This window comes from Gastrolobium bilobum, unplaced genomic scaffold (assembly GCF_033153095.1).
Source record: "Gastrolobium bilobum isolate Gb01-03AN ecotype WA unplaced genomic scaffold, APGP_CSIRO_Gbil_v1 utg21117, whole genome shotgun sequence".
NCBI classification, from domain to species: Eukaryota; Viridiplantae; Streptophyta; class Magnoliopsida; order Fabales; family Fabaceae; genus Gastrolobium; species Gastrolobium bilobum.
In genome coordinates, this window is record NW_026897373.1 from 227,317 (window position 1) to 246,584 (window position 19,268).

Here is a 19,268-nt window from a genome sequence, read left to right on the forward strand (position 1 = left end):
CATCTATTTCTTTTCGCATTGCTACACGCCACCTTTCATCAGTTACAGCATCCTTGAATGTTTTTGGTTCAACACCAGAAGAAATGGCAGCAAGGAATTGTTGATGTTTGGGAGAGAATCTAGAACAAGAAACAAAGTTAGCAATAGGATAAGCCATACCTGAGGAAGGACTGGAAGAAGTAGAAGAAGCTAGTGGATTATGTGCGATGACTTTGGAGCATTCGAAATCTTGGAGATATGATGGAGGACGGCGAGAACGGTGACCACGTCCCAAAGGTGCAGATGGATGTGTGACTTCTGGGGGCTGTTCTTGTCGGATAGAAAGCTCATTGGAGACAGTAGGGGCAGATTCGGGCTGAGCCTGTTCAACAGGGAGAGTGTCTTCAATTAAAGGGACAGGGTTGGTAACAACTTGGGAATCAAAGGATGGGCTTTGTGGAGCAAGGGTTGGTTCGGGTGATATGGGGTTATGGGGGTTTGGGTCGTGAGGAATATCAGTGGTAGGAATTGTAACAGCCCGTTACGTACCGGTATTGTTAACATTAATTATGATATTAAGCGCAGTTACAATCACAGCAGTTCATTTATAAAAACGAGAATAAATTTTTTCCGACTATTACGCGAGCATTTAAATCATAAAAAGGCGTAATAATTAAAAGCTGTGACCGTAACCGTAAACTCTTGCGGAAGACTTATTTAAACTGTTTTTATCACTTACGTTATTTATTATAAGTTACTAAGGAGTTCCCATAAACTCACTTAGCCAATTTCCAACTTTACGTTTTATACCAATTCGAACATGTTACACTCTATGTTTTTCTGCGACCAAACCGATCGCAACCAACCCTACTTCTCAGATTATATCTTTGTGTTACTTAATTCCCTTTTTAACAAGCTAAAATACGCTCAATTCGGAGCTCATTTGCTCCGGTTATCGCCGTTTGAAGTTGGATAAGCGATTAGCCCAAACAACCCCAAAAACAGCTCCAAACCACTCACATTGCTCGAATTACTGCACTCAATCCACTCAACCATTTGCCCTCAATTTTTTATCCTACAAACTAGGCACCTCAAACTTCATTTTGATATATCACACGCTCAATTTGACCGAGAAACGAAGCGGGAATTAATTTCCCAAATCCGGTCCAGAATCTGCCTCAGGTGCAGGGGCACATGGGCAGTCCGTGTTTCTCTATTTTTTTCAGGCCGAAGATCAACCCAGATTTTCCTCAAATTTGGACACAAGGTAGAGGACATCTCAACCTTCAAAATGGCGTATGGCACGTCCCTAGGGGACTTCTATGGAGGGAGATATGCTCTCCCGAAGTTCGCCTAAAATCTGCCAATTCTACAGAAAATTCGCCAGAGTTTCCTTTGTTTTTCCAATAATCCCAAATTTGTAAAAGATCATTTAAACCTCAAATGTACCTAATAAACACATGATAATACAGTAATAATCCAATGGGTGGCACACACAAGGACCAACAACGCCTTGGGGCACTTACAACCCAATCCAGTTTATAGTTATTAAACATAGAGTCCATATTAATCATTCTTAAGTAGTTGCAATCACTAACACCTTTTTCATGCATATTTCCATCATACATATTATCATAACCTAAAATAGGCCTAAGGCCCTTCCATCATAATTAGACATGCATCAATACTATTACAATATAGGTTTACAAATTACAACTTGAAACTAAAACTTCAAATTACATTCTTCTAAAATTTCAACTTAATTAAAAGACAACATAACCGAATACATCACTACTAGACTTAGGCAAAATGACATGAACAAGATGCTAATGAAGCTACTAATAAATACAAATGACATGTTCATGCCCTAAGTCTAGCCTAGGCCACACGGCCAACAAAATGCAAAATAAGAAGCGCTCCACCGCTCACTCTGCGGGCCTCTTGCCCGAGGCTCCTGCTCCACTGCTACCTCCTGAAATAAATGCCCCGAGACGGGGTGAGATATACGAATATATCTCAGTAACCAAGAGGTTCTGGAGAAAACTCCACCCAATGGTTCACTTCGATGCATATCAATAGAATACAACAACCACTTGAAAACGGGATATAGCAAGGGATTTAGAGAATGGGGAATATAAAGAAAACAAAATACGACGATACGGGATGGTAACCCCAATTCCACGTACGCCCTCGGCATATATAAGCCTATGGGTATCATCCAAGGTGTGTTCACAGAAACCACAACCATGATGCCCAAACCAACCAAAACGCCAAAGACATTCCTAGTGTGCTCCTACCCGGATCACACACCATGACACGCAGTCAACTGGAACTCCCTCCTGGAGACCTATCCAGCGGAAGTCCGAAAATGCCCGAAGGCTAATAAAAACTGTCTACTGGCCAGAGACTCGGTACATAAGTACCCATAGCAATAATGCATGCATGCTCATGTGTCCTATACTATTCATACACACTTCCTACCGTTGCCATCAACTGGCAAGGTGGAACAGAAAAGGGGAACAAGCCCCAGTACCAAGAGGTTACCTTAATTTGCGTTTCCACAAGCTCCGCAGCAGCTTATCCCTCAACTCGGTACACAGCGGAATGCCTACACAGAGGACATTCCCAATCACTCTCAGTTCAACCCATACATGTTAATTTATAATTACACATGTAATGAACCAATTTCTTACCTCAATCCACTTGGTCCCGGACCAAGGGCAATTCACTGATTCAAGATTCGGGATTCAGGTCGACGTACGACAACCTATACAATAACGTACATCCATCAGTACTCGTCAAATAGTATCAAAACGCAAAACACAAAAATCCTCCCCATCCTCCCTTGATGGTTCGGCCATTGTAGTGTAAATGTGAGATTTATTTTTCTAAATTTTCTTTCTCATTTTGTTACGTCTCATTAGGTTGTCAATAGGCCGGTTCAAGTGCCGGTTCGTCATTTTCGCGTCGAATTACATCAAAACGCGAAAATCGCCAAATCACCCCTTTTCCCCTTGGAGGTTCGGCCATGTAGGTGTAAATTTGAGATTTATTTTCCTAAATTTTCTTTCTCATTTTATAACACTCCCTTAGGTTGTTTAGAGGCTAGTTCAATCGTCGTTTTTCCGTTTTTCGACATTTACGCATCGTTTTGCGAAATATTTCATTCTGGGCTCATTTAGGTCTCTAACACAATTCATTTTTCTCCATTGATTCAAACACTCTCCAAGCACAACACAACCCATCTAAGCACCATATAACTACACAATTCATTATCCAAACCATTTTTCAACATCAATTCCACAATCTTTCCTCAAAGAATCGAATTTTAACCTATGGCATTCCAAGAAATTTCCATACAACTTTAATCATTCCAACCATCATACATCCTATTATATCATCATACCATCATGCCACCATCATCAAACAAGTCTCAACACCAAAATTCACAATTTCCAAAATCATGATCATCAATTTTTTCTAAGTTAAAAATCATCACATTTCACTTAAAATTTTCATTGCATTTCTAGCATTACTACATCATTTTAAGGCATTATCATCTAATAGACATTTTCCATTTGAGCTCTCTAACACAACACATCATAAAATCCCTCTTTAGGGTTCATAAACACAATTCACCAATCAACCATTGAAATGTTGAAATAACTTACCCAAATGCAAGGCAAATGACTCCTCCTAGGTATACTCCACCATTGGAGCATTCCAAAGCTCCATGAACACCAAATTCCACAAGTGAGCCGCGGCCTTTGAGGGGGAGGATCTCAAAATCCAGCCACTTTCACGACTCAAGGGTAGCACCAATGGCTTTAGAAGGCAATTTCCAACAAATTTCAAGTTAAACTTTGTTGAATTTGGTTAGGATTTGAGTGATTTAGGTGGGAAGAAAATTTGAAAGAAAACTTGGAGAAAGAAGGAGGGGGGCTCGGTTTTTGGCTGAAGGAGGGGTGAAGGAGGTGATGAATAGTACTTTGATGAGGTGTTTTAAGTGAATTTTAAGTGGGGTGGGTCCCACGCCACCTCACGCGATTTAAAACGCGTCCAAACTCTCACTAAACGTCCGTAAATTCAAAACTTATTTAGAAACTCTAATTTTTAACATTAATTATTCTCCTTTAATTATGCTTGATCAGATGAATTAAGAGTTCTCCACTCGTTCGGAGAAAACACTGTTTTTAACTCATATTTGAAACCTAGAGCTCAAAATTCCACTGGCACATTTTACGGTGCAATCGTAACGCGGTATTTTCACCCGCGAAAAACACTATTCACTGATTTTTCTGAAACTTGCCTATCCACTCAATTTTTCGTTCTGAACCCATTTCCGGGGTTATTTTTACCATATGAGACCTTCTACTCCATTTTTATCTTCCTAGGGTTGCGTGTTGGCTAATTACCGTTTTGCCCTTTCTTTGTATTTTGGCCAAATCTTTAGGATTTTCACTAATCCATCACTTGATTGCTCACTTAATATTTTAATTACTTGATTTAAAATCGTGAGGTGTTATAGGAATGACTGTGGTTGGTGCAAAAGGAAAGGTGTTCTCTTCAAATACCACGTCTTTGGATACAAAAACAGTATGTGTTTCAAGGTTATAAAGCCTCCAACCCTTTTTGCCAAAAGGATATCCCAGGAACAGACACTGAGTTGATCGAGCTGCAAACTTGTCCAACGGTTTGGGACGTGGATGAGCATGGCAAAGACATCCGAATATGCGAATATGATCATAGCTGGGTGTGCGGTTGAAAAGACATTCATATGGTGTTTTTCCTTGGAGAAGAGGAGTGGGGGTTCTATTGATTAAATGTACCGCAGTTAGAACACATTCACCCCAAAACTCGATAGGAAGACTAGCTTGAAAGCGTAATGCTCTTGCAACATTCAAAATATGTCTATGTTTCCGTTCAACACGACCATTCTGCTGTGGTGTGTCTACACATGATGTTTGATGTATAATTCCCATATCGGAATAAACCTTGCGGAGATTATGAGCACAAAATTCTGATCCATTATCGGAGCGTATTATTTTGACCATGGTATTAAACTGATTACGTACCATGAGAAGAAATCGAGTTAAGTATTGGAACATTTCAGACTTGGTGGTCATTAAATAAACCCAGACGTTTCTGCTATAATCATCCACAATTGTTAAAAAATATCTTGCACCGGTTAGAGAGGTAGTTTGATATGGACCCCAGATATCGCAGTGAATAAGATCAAAGCATGCAGTAGTTTTATTAATGCTAATAGGGAATACAGTACGAGTTTGTTGTGCGCGTAGGCAAATGTCACAAACTGAAGGAGAATGACCCCTATTTTTATTCACTGTAACAAAAGGAAGAAAGCTTAAAAACTGAAATGAAGGGTGACCCAATCGACGGTGCCAAACATCTGCATTCTGTTGAGTGTGAGCCGCACATGCAGTAGAGATGGATTTGTTGTTGGATGAGTCATGCACATAAACACCAGCTTGCAATCTACCCAGTCCAGTCTTGATCCTCGTTATGGGGTCCTGCAATTCACAGCCATTGTGAGTAAAAGAAATGATGCAATTTGTATCAGCAAGTAATTGAGCAACTGATATGAGGTTGCATTGTAATTTGGGAACATATAACACATTCTGAAGAGAAATATGAGATGTCAACTTGAGACTGCCACTGTGATTGGAAACAAGTTGATCACCATCAGGTAAACCTATTGTAGTGGGTGGAATAGATGTAACATTGGAGATCAAATGGAGGTTCCCTGTCATGTGTTGAGAAGCGCCACTATCCACCAACCAGGTAGAAGGCAGAGTGTGCTTACCAGAAAGGGATGTAGTGTTAGCAGACGGTGTAGTGGAGGAAACAACCATGTTGGCAATTTGCTGTAGAAGCTCAGGACTCAGGTTGGGAATCGAGTTTTGGTTGGACACTATAGGTGTTGCAGCTGCTGTTTGTGATGCAGAAAAATTGAATGGGTTGGGACGCTTGTCATTAGCATTGATATTGACAGCGGAAGAATCTGAATCAGAATCAGCCATTGGGAAAGTGGATCGATACCTTCAAACTGATACCATATAGAAAACTAAGAGGATTTGAATATGTTGTTATATTTAATGAAATGGCTGATAGCCAATATATACACAAGTCGGTTATACAGAATCAAGGAGGATCAACTAGAATAAAGTATACTGTTCAACAAACTATACATGGAATAATAACAAACTATTCTTGCTAAAAACTAGGACTTAGTTGCTAAAGGATAAGATCAAAGGTGATCTTCTCCTAACATAAGATCTATATTTTTTTCCTCTTTCTCTTCTTATGAACCCACATTGGCCCTTTCTCTTCTTATGAACGCACATTGGCCCGTACATTTTTACGTATGTGTAAGAGATAAATTTATCTCGTACAACTTGAGAAACACATTAAACTTGTCATTTTTCTAATATATCCGAAGAACATTGTGATCTTTCCGTAACCGCTTAAGTTTTCCAATTGAATTAACGTTTTACAAAAGAACGCATGATGGTATAGAGATTCAGCGTATCCAACTATAATACAAACACTAAGTTCTGTAAATTTATTTTAGGGAAAAATGTGTATCATTTTAAAGGATGTAAATTTGTGTCATGTTAAATAAGAAAAAAGAGATAAATAAAAGAGGAAAGAGAATAAACAAAAAAAATATAAAGGTGTGGATCACATCTCTTTGTGAGAGTGAAATGACATAAGTTATGTCATTTAAAAGAACAAACATTTTTTTCTTTGTTTTAATTATTTTTGTTTCAGCCTCATGGTTCTAGCACCCAGAACTACTATTTCTGAAGCACATATAGCGAAGTTGGAGAGGGGTACATCACAGCAATAGATTTCATATTAAAAGTTGCAATTTTTGTCCATGTATGATTTTGGACTTTTAAACTTGTTTAAATGATGTCTCTTTTATATGATCATAGCAGAGGCCAAATGTTTCGGAAGATCGTGAAGAATATCAATCAGAGACATTATGAATATAAGTCCTCGTGAAAGAAAGCAAAGCTTAAGGGAGGAATTAAACTTAAAATGTAAACATACTTGGAACATACTTATATGTTAATTTGATGGGTTAGGTTTGATGTCTTAATGTAAATGCAATTTTCGAATTCACTTGATATATATATACTTGATTACTAGTACTAATGCACAAACTTGACTAATATTTTTCCATCCGAAGAATTCACTATGCATATGCAAGACTTCCGGGAAAAAAAGGAGAAGAAACTCTCTTATTGAGTTTTCCCAAAAAAAAAAAAAAAAAACTCTCTTATTGTACGCATAAAATAAATAAATAAATAAAATAAATCATATTTTTCAGGGGAACCGCGTCTCTTGTTTTCGGTGTAACTACGCAAAGAACTGTTAGAAGATACATGCCTCCTCCATCAGTTTTATCATTTCATCCTCCCTAAGTTATTTCTTAAACACAGAAAAATTTATATGTGGTTATTAATTTTTCTCCTGTTTCCCATATATAAAGAAATATTATTATTCTCTCTTTGCATTTAGGGGAGAGATTATATTTTATCCTACTTAGTGAAAAGATTTTTTTTTTTTTTTTTGATAACAATGAAAAGATTTCTTTACTCCTATCCGTGATTAATTTTTTCCTTATTAGTTGGGGTTAGATATTATCTGTCAGTTTCTATTTTTTATTATCAACTATTCCACTTTATTTTAAAAAAAATCAACTCTATTTCAACTATATGATATTATTTCCATAACTCTAATAACCGAAATACTAAACGGTAAAAAAAAAAAAAATTCATTTGCGCCCTCTGGGTAATAGGATGGGTGAAAACAATATTTGATGTCGGTTTGGATCTTCTTTTTTTTAAGCTAAAAGCTACTTATAAATATAAGTTATGCTAAACAGGTTTTGAGAAAAGCTCTTATAATGAAAAGTTCTTTTTTTATAATAAAGAAAAAAGCTAAAAGCTCCTAGGAGAAGCTTTTTTGAATTGTGTGATTTTTAAAAAAATAAAGAGCTATAAAGATAAAGAGAGAAATAATTTTCTTGAAATATGTGCTCGTAAGTAACTTTTAAGCTAAAATTTTTATGCGATTATCAAATAGTTTTTAGCTTTTTTTTAACTTTAACTTATAAGTAGCTTCTAACTTAAAAAAGAAAGAATCCAAATAGACTTTAATTTAATGTTAAATCCATGCAATCAACCGTAGAGAACTTTATCAGCTTAGCTAGCACATTCTACAAATTTAAGCACTTTAGTTTCGCTTAAAAAATTTAGAAATTTTCAAAGATTATTTTAAGAGAGATTTGTTTATGCCCTAAATATGTATACTAGTTACAAATATCTAATTCCATATGAAATATTAAAAACAGAAGAAAATTAAAAAAAAAAAAAGGCATTGGTAAATTTAAAAGAAAAATAAGAAAGGAAGCCCAATTCCTTCGGCCAGGCCATTTCTCGTAGGCCAACTTTCAATATTTTAATAAGGAGGCGTTTGGTACAAGGTATTTTGTAAGATTTTTGGTAAATTAAATTTTTCTAAATTTTTAATTTTCGGATATTATCGTAAACTGAATGTTTTCATCATATTTTTAAAAATTGAGATTCCTGGATAAAAAAAAATTCCTCTACCAAACACCCCTTAATAGTACTTAAAAAAAGCTTTTGATTGTGTAACCAAAATAGCAAAATTACGTAAATTTTGTCTTTTATTATTTTATTTTTTTAAGTTAATAACTCTAATTATCTTTTTGAGGCGAGTTGCTCCCTCCAATATCTACATAAACTTTGACTCTTTAAGCCCGCTATGAAACTTATTCGAAGTGCGAGTCAGATTAGAGATGAATATATTTAAACTCTTTTTAAATATGATTTGTGGGACCAAATTACCACATTTTCCTTTCCACTTACTTAACTCCTTTATCACCAATAAGCTACCATCATTCGGTTAAGTTTTGTCTTTCTTTTCAACTCAAAACAATGAGACTTTAGTTATGCAAGTTAGCAAAAAGCCAAAAACCAACATAAAAGGAAGCAAAAGTAGGATGGTGTATTTGAAGACTCCCTTGGGCTTAGGTGGCTAATTAAGCTTAAGTTTTGTATGATTAGAGCCCATATATCTCGTGGCTTTGTTTCAATCTCACTAAGCAAGGGTCATTGTTTATGGGAGCTAGAACGTGATATATAGGGAGAGCGTTACATGCATTTTGTCTATGGGAATATTAAATAGGATTGGCACATTCTAACGTTTCCACTTTCCAGGCTTGCAATATACGACCTCTCTCACGTATACTTTCAAGAACAGGGTTAAGTTATAAAAATCACGTAGCAACCGCATGGTAAAGTTTATTATTCTGTTTTAAAGTCAACTGTTATAATTAGAGAATATTATTGTTTAACTATAAATAATAATAACAAACGAAGAAGAATTAACGAATAAATAATCATGAAATAAAATTAAAACTTCAAACAATTTTGTTTTTTATTAAGATAAAAAATTAGTAATAGCAGAATGCAAAACTAGGTAGTATTTAAATACATTTTATTACAATTTAATTGAAAAATACACAAACGATATTTTAGAGAGAAAAAATATAATACTTCAAGAACCAAAATATTTTGTTTTTCTTATTAAGATTTTATTTAAGTGTGCAGACACATGGTAATATAATAGTAATACATAAAAAAAAATGACATCTAAGCTCTTTTGTTATTAATAGTTCTTAAATTTTAAAATATTTAATTCTTTATGCTTAATAAATCCAAAAAGCATTCTATACAACTACACGGCATGTGCGCATAGTTAAGTTCTTTTGTTTTTGGTCAATTAAAATTAGATATGGTATCCAAAAAAATTAGATCTACCGTAGCCCGTAGGAGTTAGGACTATTACCATTACAAATACGTCACCGTATTTATCACGTTTCCACGCGATTTTCATTCAAAAGAAGCAACAAACGAAGCGAACGAGGTTGTCTTTCGATTCCTTCGTGTGATTCTTCTGAGATTCCTAGGTGAAGCGCCACCGATACCCACCGAGCTCCGGCGAATCCCCGGTCCCGATTCGCTATACTGGAAATGAATACCGAATAGTAGGTTCCTCTATATCTATTCCCCTTCGTTCTCCCTTTCCCTTGAATCGTGTTTGATTTTCAGGGAATTCGTTCCTTTTTCGATTTTTTATATGTTTTCTGTCAAAAGGGTGGGTGAGGTTGCAGGTAAATTGGTGCATATGAGTTAGGTTCTGTTAGCATCAAATCTTGTTGGTGTGTAACCCTAGATTGATTTGTTTTCTGAAATTTTGGCCCTGTGATTTTTTTATTTTCTTGGGATTTTAAACTATTGTTTTTCAATCACGGATTCTACAGCGATTGCTGTTTTTTTTATGTTAGTTTTTATTATTGATTTCTAAGTTGCAGAGTTACCCTGATCTAGTTCCTTGTTGATTCTAAAGAGGCATTTGAGTTTGTGTGTCCCATTTTCCCCTTTAATCATAATGTCTAACTCGATTGAAAAAATAAACTGCACATATTGTATAATAATCTGATTCGTAGCTTGAATGATTTGAATGGAAGTTAATTAGGGGAATCATCAAACTATGCTAAACCTGGGAAATCAGGGGAAACTTGAATGTATGGTATTTGGATTTTGGGCTTATGTGGCCTTGGGCTCTTCCATGTAGGTCAATCAATAAGAAGAAAGGTAGTGATTGCTTATGTTACATTGTTTCTAAATGTTAAAGAATCAAGACTTAAACAATTGATTTTCAATTTTCACTGTTATCTTAATATGTGTGTATAAGAAATGGTTGTGGTTAGTCTTTAAAGTGCATTTTTTAGGCTGGTTTGCTATCTATTTTAAGTGATAAAGCTAATGTGCTGCGGTTATCCTTTGCAGTGATTATCTGTTCAAGCTCCTTCTTATTGGAGACTCTGGTGTTGGCAAATCATGTCTTCTTCTGAGATTTGCTGTAAGCTTTCTGCTGCTTTTTATGCTAGTTATTATTGTGACTACTATTGTGTTTCATTTCCTATAATGGAGCGTTGTAACTTGTAGTTTTTTATTGCAGTTCACTGTGTTTTTCCACTCTTTTAGAGAGTTACTTCATTTATCCAAAAGAACAATAAAACCCTTTAAGTGCAATAATGCACTGGTTAAACAAGGTAATTGGTAACAGAAACATCTTAATAAACAATAGCTACATGTTTGGTTCTTTATTTGAGGTTTTATTTGTGTTGGAGTTCCAAAAAACCAAAAAAATCTAATAATGAATTGGTGAACTAGCCTTTTCTCTTCGGATCATGTTCCCTCTCTTACATGTGTAATAATGTATGCTTTCCCCACACATAGAATGGTTACAGACTTTCAGATTTATCAATTTTTTTTTCTAATACATGCTACAATATTTAGGAAAATACAAACATAATACACGTTTTCTAGATATTTAATTTGATTTTAGGTTAACTTGATTCTTAAGATTATGTGTAAACTAAAATGCTTTTCTTTGTTGTGATTTTTTCTTTCTTCTAAGTGCCATTTAGTTACAACAGTATGCTAAAGACTTAGATACCTTGGCTGGGGAACTGGTCTTCCATATAATTATTGCATGTGTCAAAAAGAAGGGAACATAACTTCCGAGTCCCTCTCGCTGCTTGTTTAGTCTGTAAAAGTTTAATATTTAAGACCTTTATTTTTTTGTTTTTCTCCATAGTAATTATTAAATATTCCCAAAATCATATTATATATAGTTGAAATTGTGCATAAACAAAATATCCCTCCTAAACTACATATGCTGCTTCATTGCCCAAGGCACACACATCTATCTAACTTTTCTTCAGTATCACCCAACTGATATTTCCAAATTGTCATTAGCACTTTGTAAGAAGACATCTGATCAAAGATCAAACATGTGAACCAATGGAAACAAAATGTTACTAGTCAAGAGCTCAGTTAATTGGTTATTTACATGCTAATTATTAACCTGTTGACAGCTAATTTACAGACCACTTAACACCCATAAATTTTCTTGCAATCATGTAGCAATGCCCTTGCTCCTTTGTCTTATAGATAACAAAATGTGAGTCCTTTGGAATTTGGAGGTTCCACTCCCCTTGTCAAACTCAAGTCACTTTGATTTCTTCATACATTAGGAAGTGACTTAGCAGCCTCTCCAATATGATATCAAACAGAACATTCTGTTAAAAAAATTCCAGAAGAAACATAATCTGTGATTGTCATTGCTTTCAGAGCATTATTACTTGACCGTTTGGTACCCAAATCTGTCAGCTGGACCATGGTCATGCTCTCATCTAATTTCTTGCTAGGCTTCTTTATGTCCAATACAGTACCATCAATGTTCTTGGAATTTTATGAAATTTGAAAAAAAAAAATCTTCTGATTATGCTGAAAGTGACATTGATGAGATTTTGTCTCCCGTTGTGAGCTGTGGTGTTGATTTTAACAAGTAAATTGGACATTTTTTAGAATGTATGATTAAGAAATTAGGGTAGCAAAATGGAATTATTTGCCTGTTTTATTTCATTAAAAAATTATAGTATGCAATTTAAACCTGGAAGCTATTTGTATCCAAAGAAGCCTATGGCTAGTGTCCTTAAATACTTGTATTTATGATGTAGTCTATTTTTTAGATCTTATAATGGTTACGTCACTATGTAAGGGTCTAACCCAAATGCCTTCACTCTGCATGTTGGATGATCTTGATTCTTGAAGATGATACATTGCAGCTTAATGCATTAATTTGGATTAACTTTATGATAATTTCTATATTATTCTACAGGACGATTCTTACATCGAAAGCTACATAAGCACCATTGGAGTTGATTTTGTGAGTACAACTTTGCAAATTTTTAGCTTGAACTGATTAAATCAATGTCTAAACTCATCATTTCATGTTATTTTGTGTAGAAAATTCGTACAGTTGAGCAGGATAGCAAGACCATTAAACTCCAGATTGTATGTATATCTCACGTCTTCAGTGAGCTTGATCTTCTTATTTTAATCTTTTTGTGGGACATATATTTTGCTTTCAATTGTTTTTTTATCATTTCCACTTTTATTTTTAAGAACATCCTCTTTGAGGCTGTCATGTTTCTAGACCACGTGGGTCACCAAAATTCTTTGTTTTATTGAGAATTGTTTCTTACCTTGATTTGTGATTTGATTTCATATGTAGTGGGACACAGCTGGACAAGAACGATTTAGGACAATCACTAGTAGCTACTATCGTGGGGCACATGGTATCATTGTAGGTGACGATTTTCTTGGCATAAGCTTTTAAATATAGATTTCTCGCATTTTCCTATGTGGGTATCTCTTTGCATGTTTTACTGACTGATTTCTCTGGTAGATTGTTTATGATGTGACAGATGAAGAGAGCTTCAATAATGTGAAGCAGTGGCTCAGTGAAATCGACCGCTATGCCAGTGACAATGTTAACAAACTTTTGGTTGGCAACAAGTGTGATCTGACAGCAAATAGAGCTGTGTCATATGATACAGCTAAAGTATAGCTTTGTTATACATCCCTTGAATTTTTGGTTTTTATTCTAAGGAAACAGTTTCAAGCATGTATTCATGCTTTGTGCTGTTGAAGAGTTATTGCTCTTATGTTCCTATTTCAGCTACCCTTACCTTAACTTTTTTGTTTTGTTGTTCTTTAACAGGCATTCGCTGATGAAATAGGCATACCTTTTATGGAAACAAGTGCAAAAGATGCTACAAATGTCGAGCAGGCTTTTATGGCAATGGCTGCTTCCATCAAGACTAGGTACCTAATTCCGTTTATAGCTTAACAGTAGCTATTCAATATAATTGCAAAAGTTAAATGGAGCTTGGCCCTAGAAGCAAGTAAAATTAGTTGCCAACTTACAAAAAGAATAATTATAGTAATACTATAGTTTGCATCAATATTCTTTAGCTCATGTCTATTTGATGTTGTCAATTTCCATAGCTTGGTAAAGTCTATTGTGAATGAATTATAAATTTTGATCTGTACTATCTTTTTTGAAGTATACAAGCACAGATGTAGGTTACTAGATTGTGTTTTTATGTCTGTTGATTTGTGAAATTGGATCTGTCAAACATAGCAAATATTATTTAGAATAAATGTAGATGTGATGCTGCCGATTCCTCATTCTAAACACGTCAGAATTTGCTGAAAGTGAATAGGTTCTAATCAAGGCAAAGGCATTGTAGTTCTCCAGTCTCTATCACAAGTTTTTGGTAAGGAGAAAATCCCAATTTAAATGAGCACTGAAAAGAGAAATTGATTATTGGTGAGTTACCTAAGTTAGAACAGTTGTATAGTCAATGGAAGGTATTAACCAGAGAGTAAACAATGGTCTAAACGTATGATATCCCAAAGAAATGAACTTTTGGAGGCTAGCATGGGTGGCTTTTGTCACTGGGTTGGTCTCCCGCCCATTCCAATCTAAACCATACTTACTCTGAATAACTTATGCCATAAGGAAGTTGACTAATTAAGGCAAAATGCGATAGCCACTTGTCGATGAAGGAAATGTTTTGGTAACCAAATTTCCAAGATCTAGTCGGCCTTCCTTTCTTCGTCTGCAGCACAACTCACAGCTAGCAAGATTATCTTTTTTTAAATCACCCAACCCTGATATAAAAAATATATCTCATAATTTTCTATTTCCTTTTAGCCACTTCCTTCATAATACTAAAATGGCAAAAAATAATTAAGTGGGAGGAATACTTGAAAGAGTCGAAAGACTAGTTCGAACTAGAATAATCTGGCCACCCAAGGAGTAAGAAGTACCCTAGACATTTACTACCCAAGGAAACCCCCAAGTGAGGGGCCAGTCCCAATCCTAAATTTGGCAACCGGAGAGGCATGAAAGAATATAATTATCCACATTCAGATACGTGATGACAACGTTGATCAAACATGTAATTAAATGGTGAAGTCATGGAAATTTGATGATTTTTTTGTTTTCTTAAAAATTGCATGTGAAAAAGAAGATATAATTAGATGAATAAAACACAACAAATTATAATTTGTATATATAGTTTTTCTGCTTTATACTTCCTCTATTTGTTCCCTAAGGATGGTTTTAATTTTGTTTAACTATAACTAGTTATGAGTAGATCATGGACTTTTTCTTTTCTCTTCTATCACCAGTTCCTTCTAATGTGTGACTTTCTCTTGAATGTAGAATGGCAAGCCAACCTGCAAATAATGCAAGGCCTCCAACAGTGCAGATCAGAGGACAGCCAGTTGCACAGAAGGGTGGGTGCTGCTCTTCCTAACCAGAAGTTATTCAGATCCATTTCATTTGGTCTGCTGCTCACCCATTGCATGTAAGATTTTTTGTTTCACTAAATAGTGGACCAATGTCAGAATTTGTCTGGGGGTTTGCAACTGACCTAGATGATCCCATTCTTTAAATATACCTAAATGATATGACTTGTTCAAATTATAATACTCATTGATGCTAAATCTATTTTCCTGCTCATATCTGTTTCCATTCATAGTCGGAGACTACTATTATTATTATTTATTTTTTAATTTGATTTCTACGAAAATGCGCTGTCTTGGAACTGCATATTCAAGCCCCTGGTATATATTTAACTCTGCATTTATCTTGTTCCTTGTATTAAATGTTGATTAAGTTCATGTGTTCATGAGCCAACTGTAAATCCATGTTTACTGAGCCATATAATAACAAAACACAACAAAACGTTGAGCACTCACAAATGACTAACACATTGAAAATAAATGCAAATACTACGCGTGCAGCATCAGTTTCTGATACATATAAAATGAGATTTATTGGTCTATGGGAAAAAGGTGTGTCATTTTAAATGACACATCTTACATCCTTTCACTCTCACAAAGAGATGAGATTCACATCTTTAAAACTTTATTTGCCGTCAAAAAGAAAGAAAGTTACTTTCTTGTTAGTTTTCAAATAATTTAAAACTAGAATTTATTTATCTTATTTTATAAATTACTTATTATATTTAAAATTCATTAAAGAAAAATAAGATCTGAATGATTTATAAACTATATCCCAGGTATAAACACAATAGAAGTGAATCGGATTGGTTTTATATCACTTTCTCATAGTAATCATTCTAGCTCGCAGATACACACACAGCATCTCGTCAAACCAGATTATTTCATCAATCTATGCTTGCACTGTCTTAGTTTTTTAGTGTCTTTATTCATATATTATTTGCCTCCCATAAAAGAGAATTGTACCCTTTAGCCATTTAGAAAGGTGGAACACTGATCAAAATGTCATTGTTCCCTAACTTTTTTTCTTAAATTTCACACCAACAGTGCTAATTTTCAATATGTCACGTGGACAAGTTCGCTGGTCACTATAGCGAGCTCAGTTTGCCGACGTGTCATGTTTCTGGTGGACACCAAGTTCGCTACTCCAGGTAGCGAACTTAGTTGCAATTAATGCACCTGCATGTTTTCACCTGTCACGCCACGTGGCAGACATGCAATAAAATTTGCTGCCCACTCTAGCGAATTACGTGTAACGGCTAGGATGACATATGACAGACATGCAATAAAGTTCGCTAGGGTGGGCAGCGAACTTCGTTGCATGTCTGCGTGGCAGGTGGAAACGTGCGGGTGCATTAATTGCAACCAAGTTCGTTACCTGGAGTAGCCAACTTACCCACGTGGCATATTAAAAATTAACACTGTTAGCGTGACATTTAGAAAAAAAAATTGGAAAAGAGTGACATTTTGGTCACTGTTCCAAAAAAGGTTCATAGGTGAAAAGGAAGATTGGAGTGGCTGGAAGAGAAAAAATTATGGAAAATTGGGAAAAAATGAAATCGTCAGACAGTAAACTTGGAGAATTAATGTGAAAGAAACACCCTGTTTATACATATGGGACAATAATGGGTTGAAAGATTCAAACATAATATATTTATTTTGAATCTCTAATCGAGTTGGTTGGATTGCTCGAGTTATGGAATAATGATGTTCCTTTTATTTTTTAATTTTATATACTCAGGTTCAATACTTTGAGTTTTAGAGGGGGGGAAAAAGAAAAAAGAGAAAGAAACAAAAAAGTAAATTTCTCCCTTAATTTTTTTTTATAAAACAAAAATGTAATATCAAAGTATAAAATAATTATATGTGACAATAACATTGTTAATTAAGATATATCAAAAGACAGGAGTATTTAATCTGGATTTTATTCCTTTTTTATTTATTTATTTCAAGTGGAGGATAATGTTTAAGTTTTGAATGAATTCTACAATGATGGGTAATCATCTCCTTTAAGGTGAAATTTTTAAGGTACAATCGTGGTATCATTTTTTTTCAGTGGGGAGAACCAATCAAAAATGGAAAGAGAATATGAAAGTGAGATGAAAAAAAAAAAAAAAAAATCCAAGTGCCAAAATTTAAAAGGAAGGGGTACATACCAAAAATTCACTCCCTTTAAGGAAGGATAACATCCTTACCATGAATGAGTTTTGTCAGTCTATCTAGTTAAACCAATAAAGCAAGTATCGAAATTTGAGTAGATTTTTATTTATACAAAACTAAAATATACAAGTTTTCGAAACCAAATCATTTTCTATTTTATAAATTTTCAGGCAAAAAAAATTAATTTATGAACGAATTCATGTCTCGGTATTTTATGTCATACACACTTTAAATGGTCTCGATTCTTTTTGTTACAATCAGATGTAAATCATATAATCGTATTAAAATTATAAGCTGTACCCAAAAAATAAATAAACTGTACGTTATGCATGAAATAAATTTGAATAAATAATACTTACTGTATATCATCCATAAAAGAGAGTGAAAAGGAAAAATATAAACTTAAGGTGGCATATGATGTGTTTTCGTTTTCATTTTCATTTTCAGATCAATGATTAATTTTCTTTTATAATTATTAAAATATCACAGTAGTTTTAGGGAAGGGTTATATTTATAAATTTTTTGTTTACAAATTACACTATGTATTTTCGGAAGTACGCTAAATTACACTATGTATTTTCAAGAGTACATAGTGTAATTTGCAAAAATTTGTAAAAAAAAATTGTAAACATATTCTTCCCTTTAGTTTTATATTATATTTGTTGCTAAGATGTCAGTGAAGGAAATGGTAAAATTATAATTATAAAAATATGAATTTGTTGTTGAAACTATCTTTCCTATGTATTTAAAAATAAAAAATAAAAAACCTACCAAAGTGCTCTCTAACTAACCAGTGACATGCAAGTAAAAGTTCGTCACTGAAATTAATCTTGCTTACCTCTATTAGTTAAAGACTTGAGGGTAAGCGGATTTGATTTGAATCATGCAACCATTTGAACCAAAATAGTAACATTTGATCCAATGTTTCCTGGAGATCAACCGAGAAAGTAGTTAATCCATTGATCAAATAAGATTTTATATACATTTTCAATTATTAAATTTCCATATCCTAAAAATGTAATTGTTATTACAAAAAAATAAAAAAAAATAAAAAAATGTAATTGTTGTGTGACAAATCAGCTCTACCGAACTAAACTAAGAGCGCTTTATTATCATAAATAATTTGATACGACCCCGCCAATACAGCTTGCATGCATATACTATACTAATCAATAGTTTCCGATATCAGAATCTATATTGATATAGTCTGTATGTCCAATTTGAATCTGAGCCCTTGTTGCTAAGGAAAACCTTAAATGAAGGACAAATCTTAAAAGATTCGAACTTGAAGTTAAAAGGACAAACCCTTTGCGATTGTAAGGGAACATATTTTCAGGTATTTTATTCAAAAGATTAGTGTTTTTCATATTTTACGAAATAATTTTATCTTACACATAAAAATATGTAAAACTATAATGTCTTTTTCTTTCTTCTCATCACATGATCTCATATAAACCCCGTATACTTTTATATGTATAAAAAATAAAATTATATCGTATGAAAAATATAAATCCCTTTATTTAAATTTAAAAAATGAGAACCATTTGTGATATTAAGCATAAAGAAATGAAGGAATAAATACTGTTAAGTTGATTACACCCTTTCCACTACTTATAAACTGATGTCCCAAATTTTTACACTAAGTAAATACCATGTTTATATGTACTACACGTACGGTTTCTACATATTTCAATTTCGTTTTGATCTTCCAGACCACGCGACCAGAGCAACTCTCAAGACAAATGTGCATAAGCTGTGAAATACGGCTTAATTTGGAGGTCCATTTTCATCATACATAAAAAAAAAAGTAGATATTTCATTAATGACTATCAACTCTAGCTC

General features: G+C 34.2%; 1 protein-coding gene across 1 annotated transcript; it reads left to right on the forward strand.

The window, feature by feature from the left end:
* The first annotated feature begins 9,867 nt into the window (after positions 1 to 9,867).
* LOC133306376 (ras-related protein RABD2a-like) lies at positions 9,868 to 15,500 on the forward strand. Its single transcript, XM_061506682.1, has 8 exons — positions 9,868 to 10,081; positions 10,887 to 10,959; positions 12,787 to 12,834; positions 12,915 to 12,962; positions 13,183 to 13,254; positions 13,357 to 13,512; positions 13,672 to 13,775; positions 15,184 to 15,500. The coding sequence occupies exons 1-8, from the start codon at positions 10,068 to 10,070 to the stop codon at positions 15,275 to 15,277; spliced, it is 609 nt and encodes a 202-aa protein (XP_061362666.1). The 5' UTR covers positions 9,868 to 10,067; the 3' UTR covers positions 15,278 to 15,500.
* Positions 15,501 to 19,268: the final 3,768 nt, after the last annotated feature.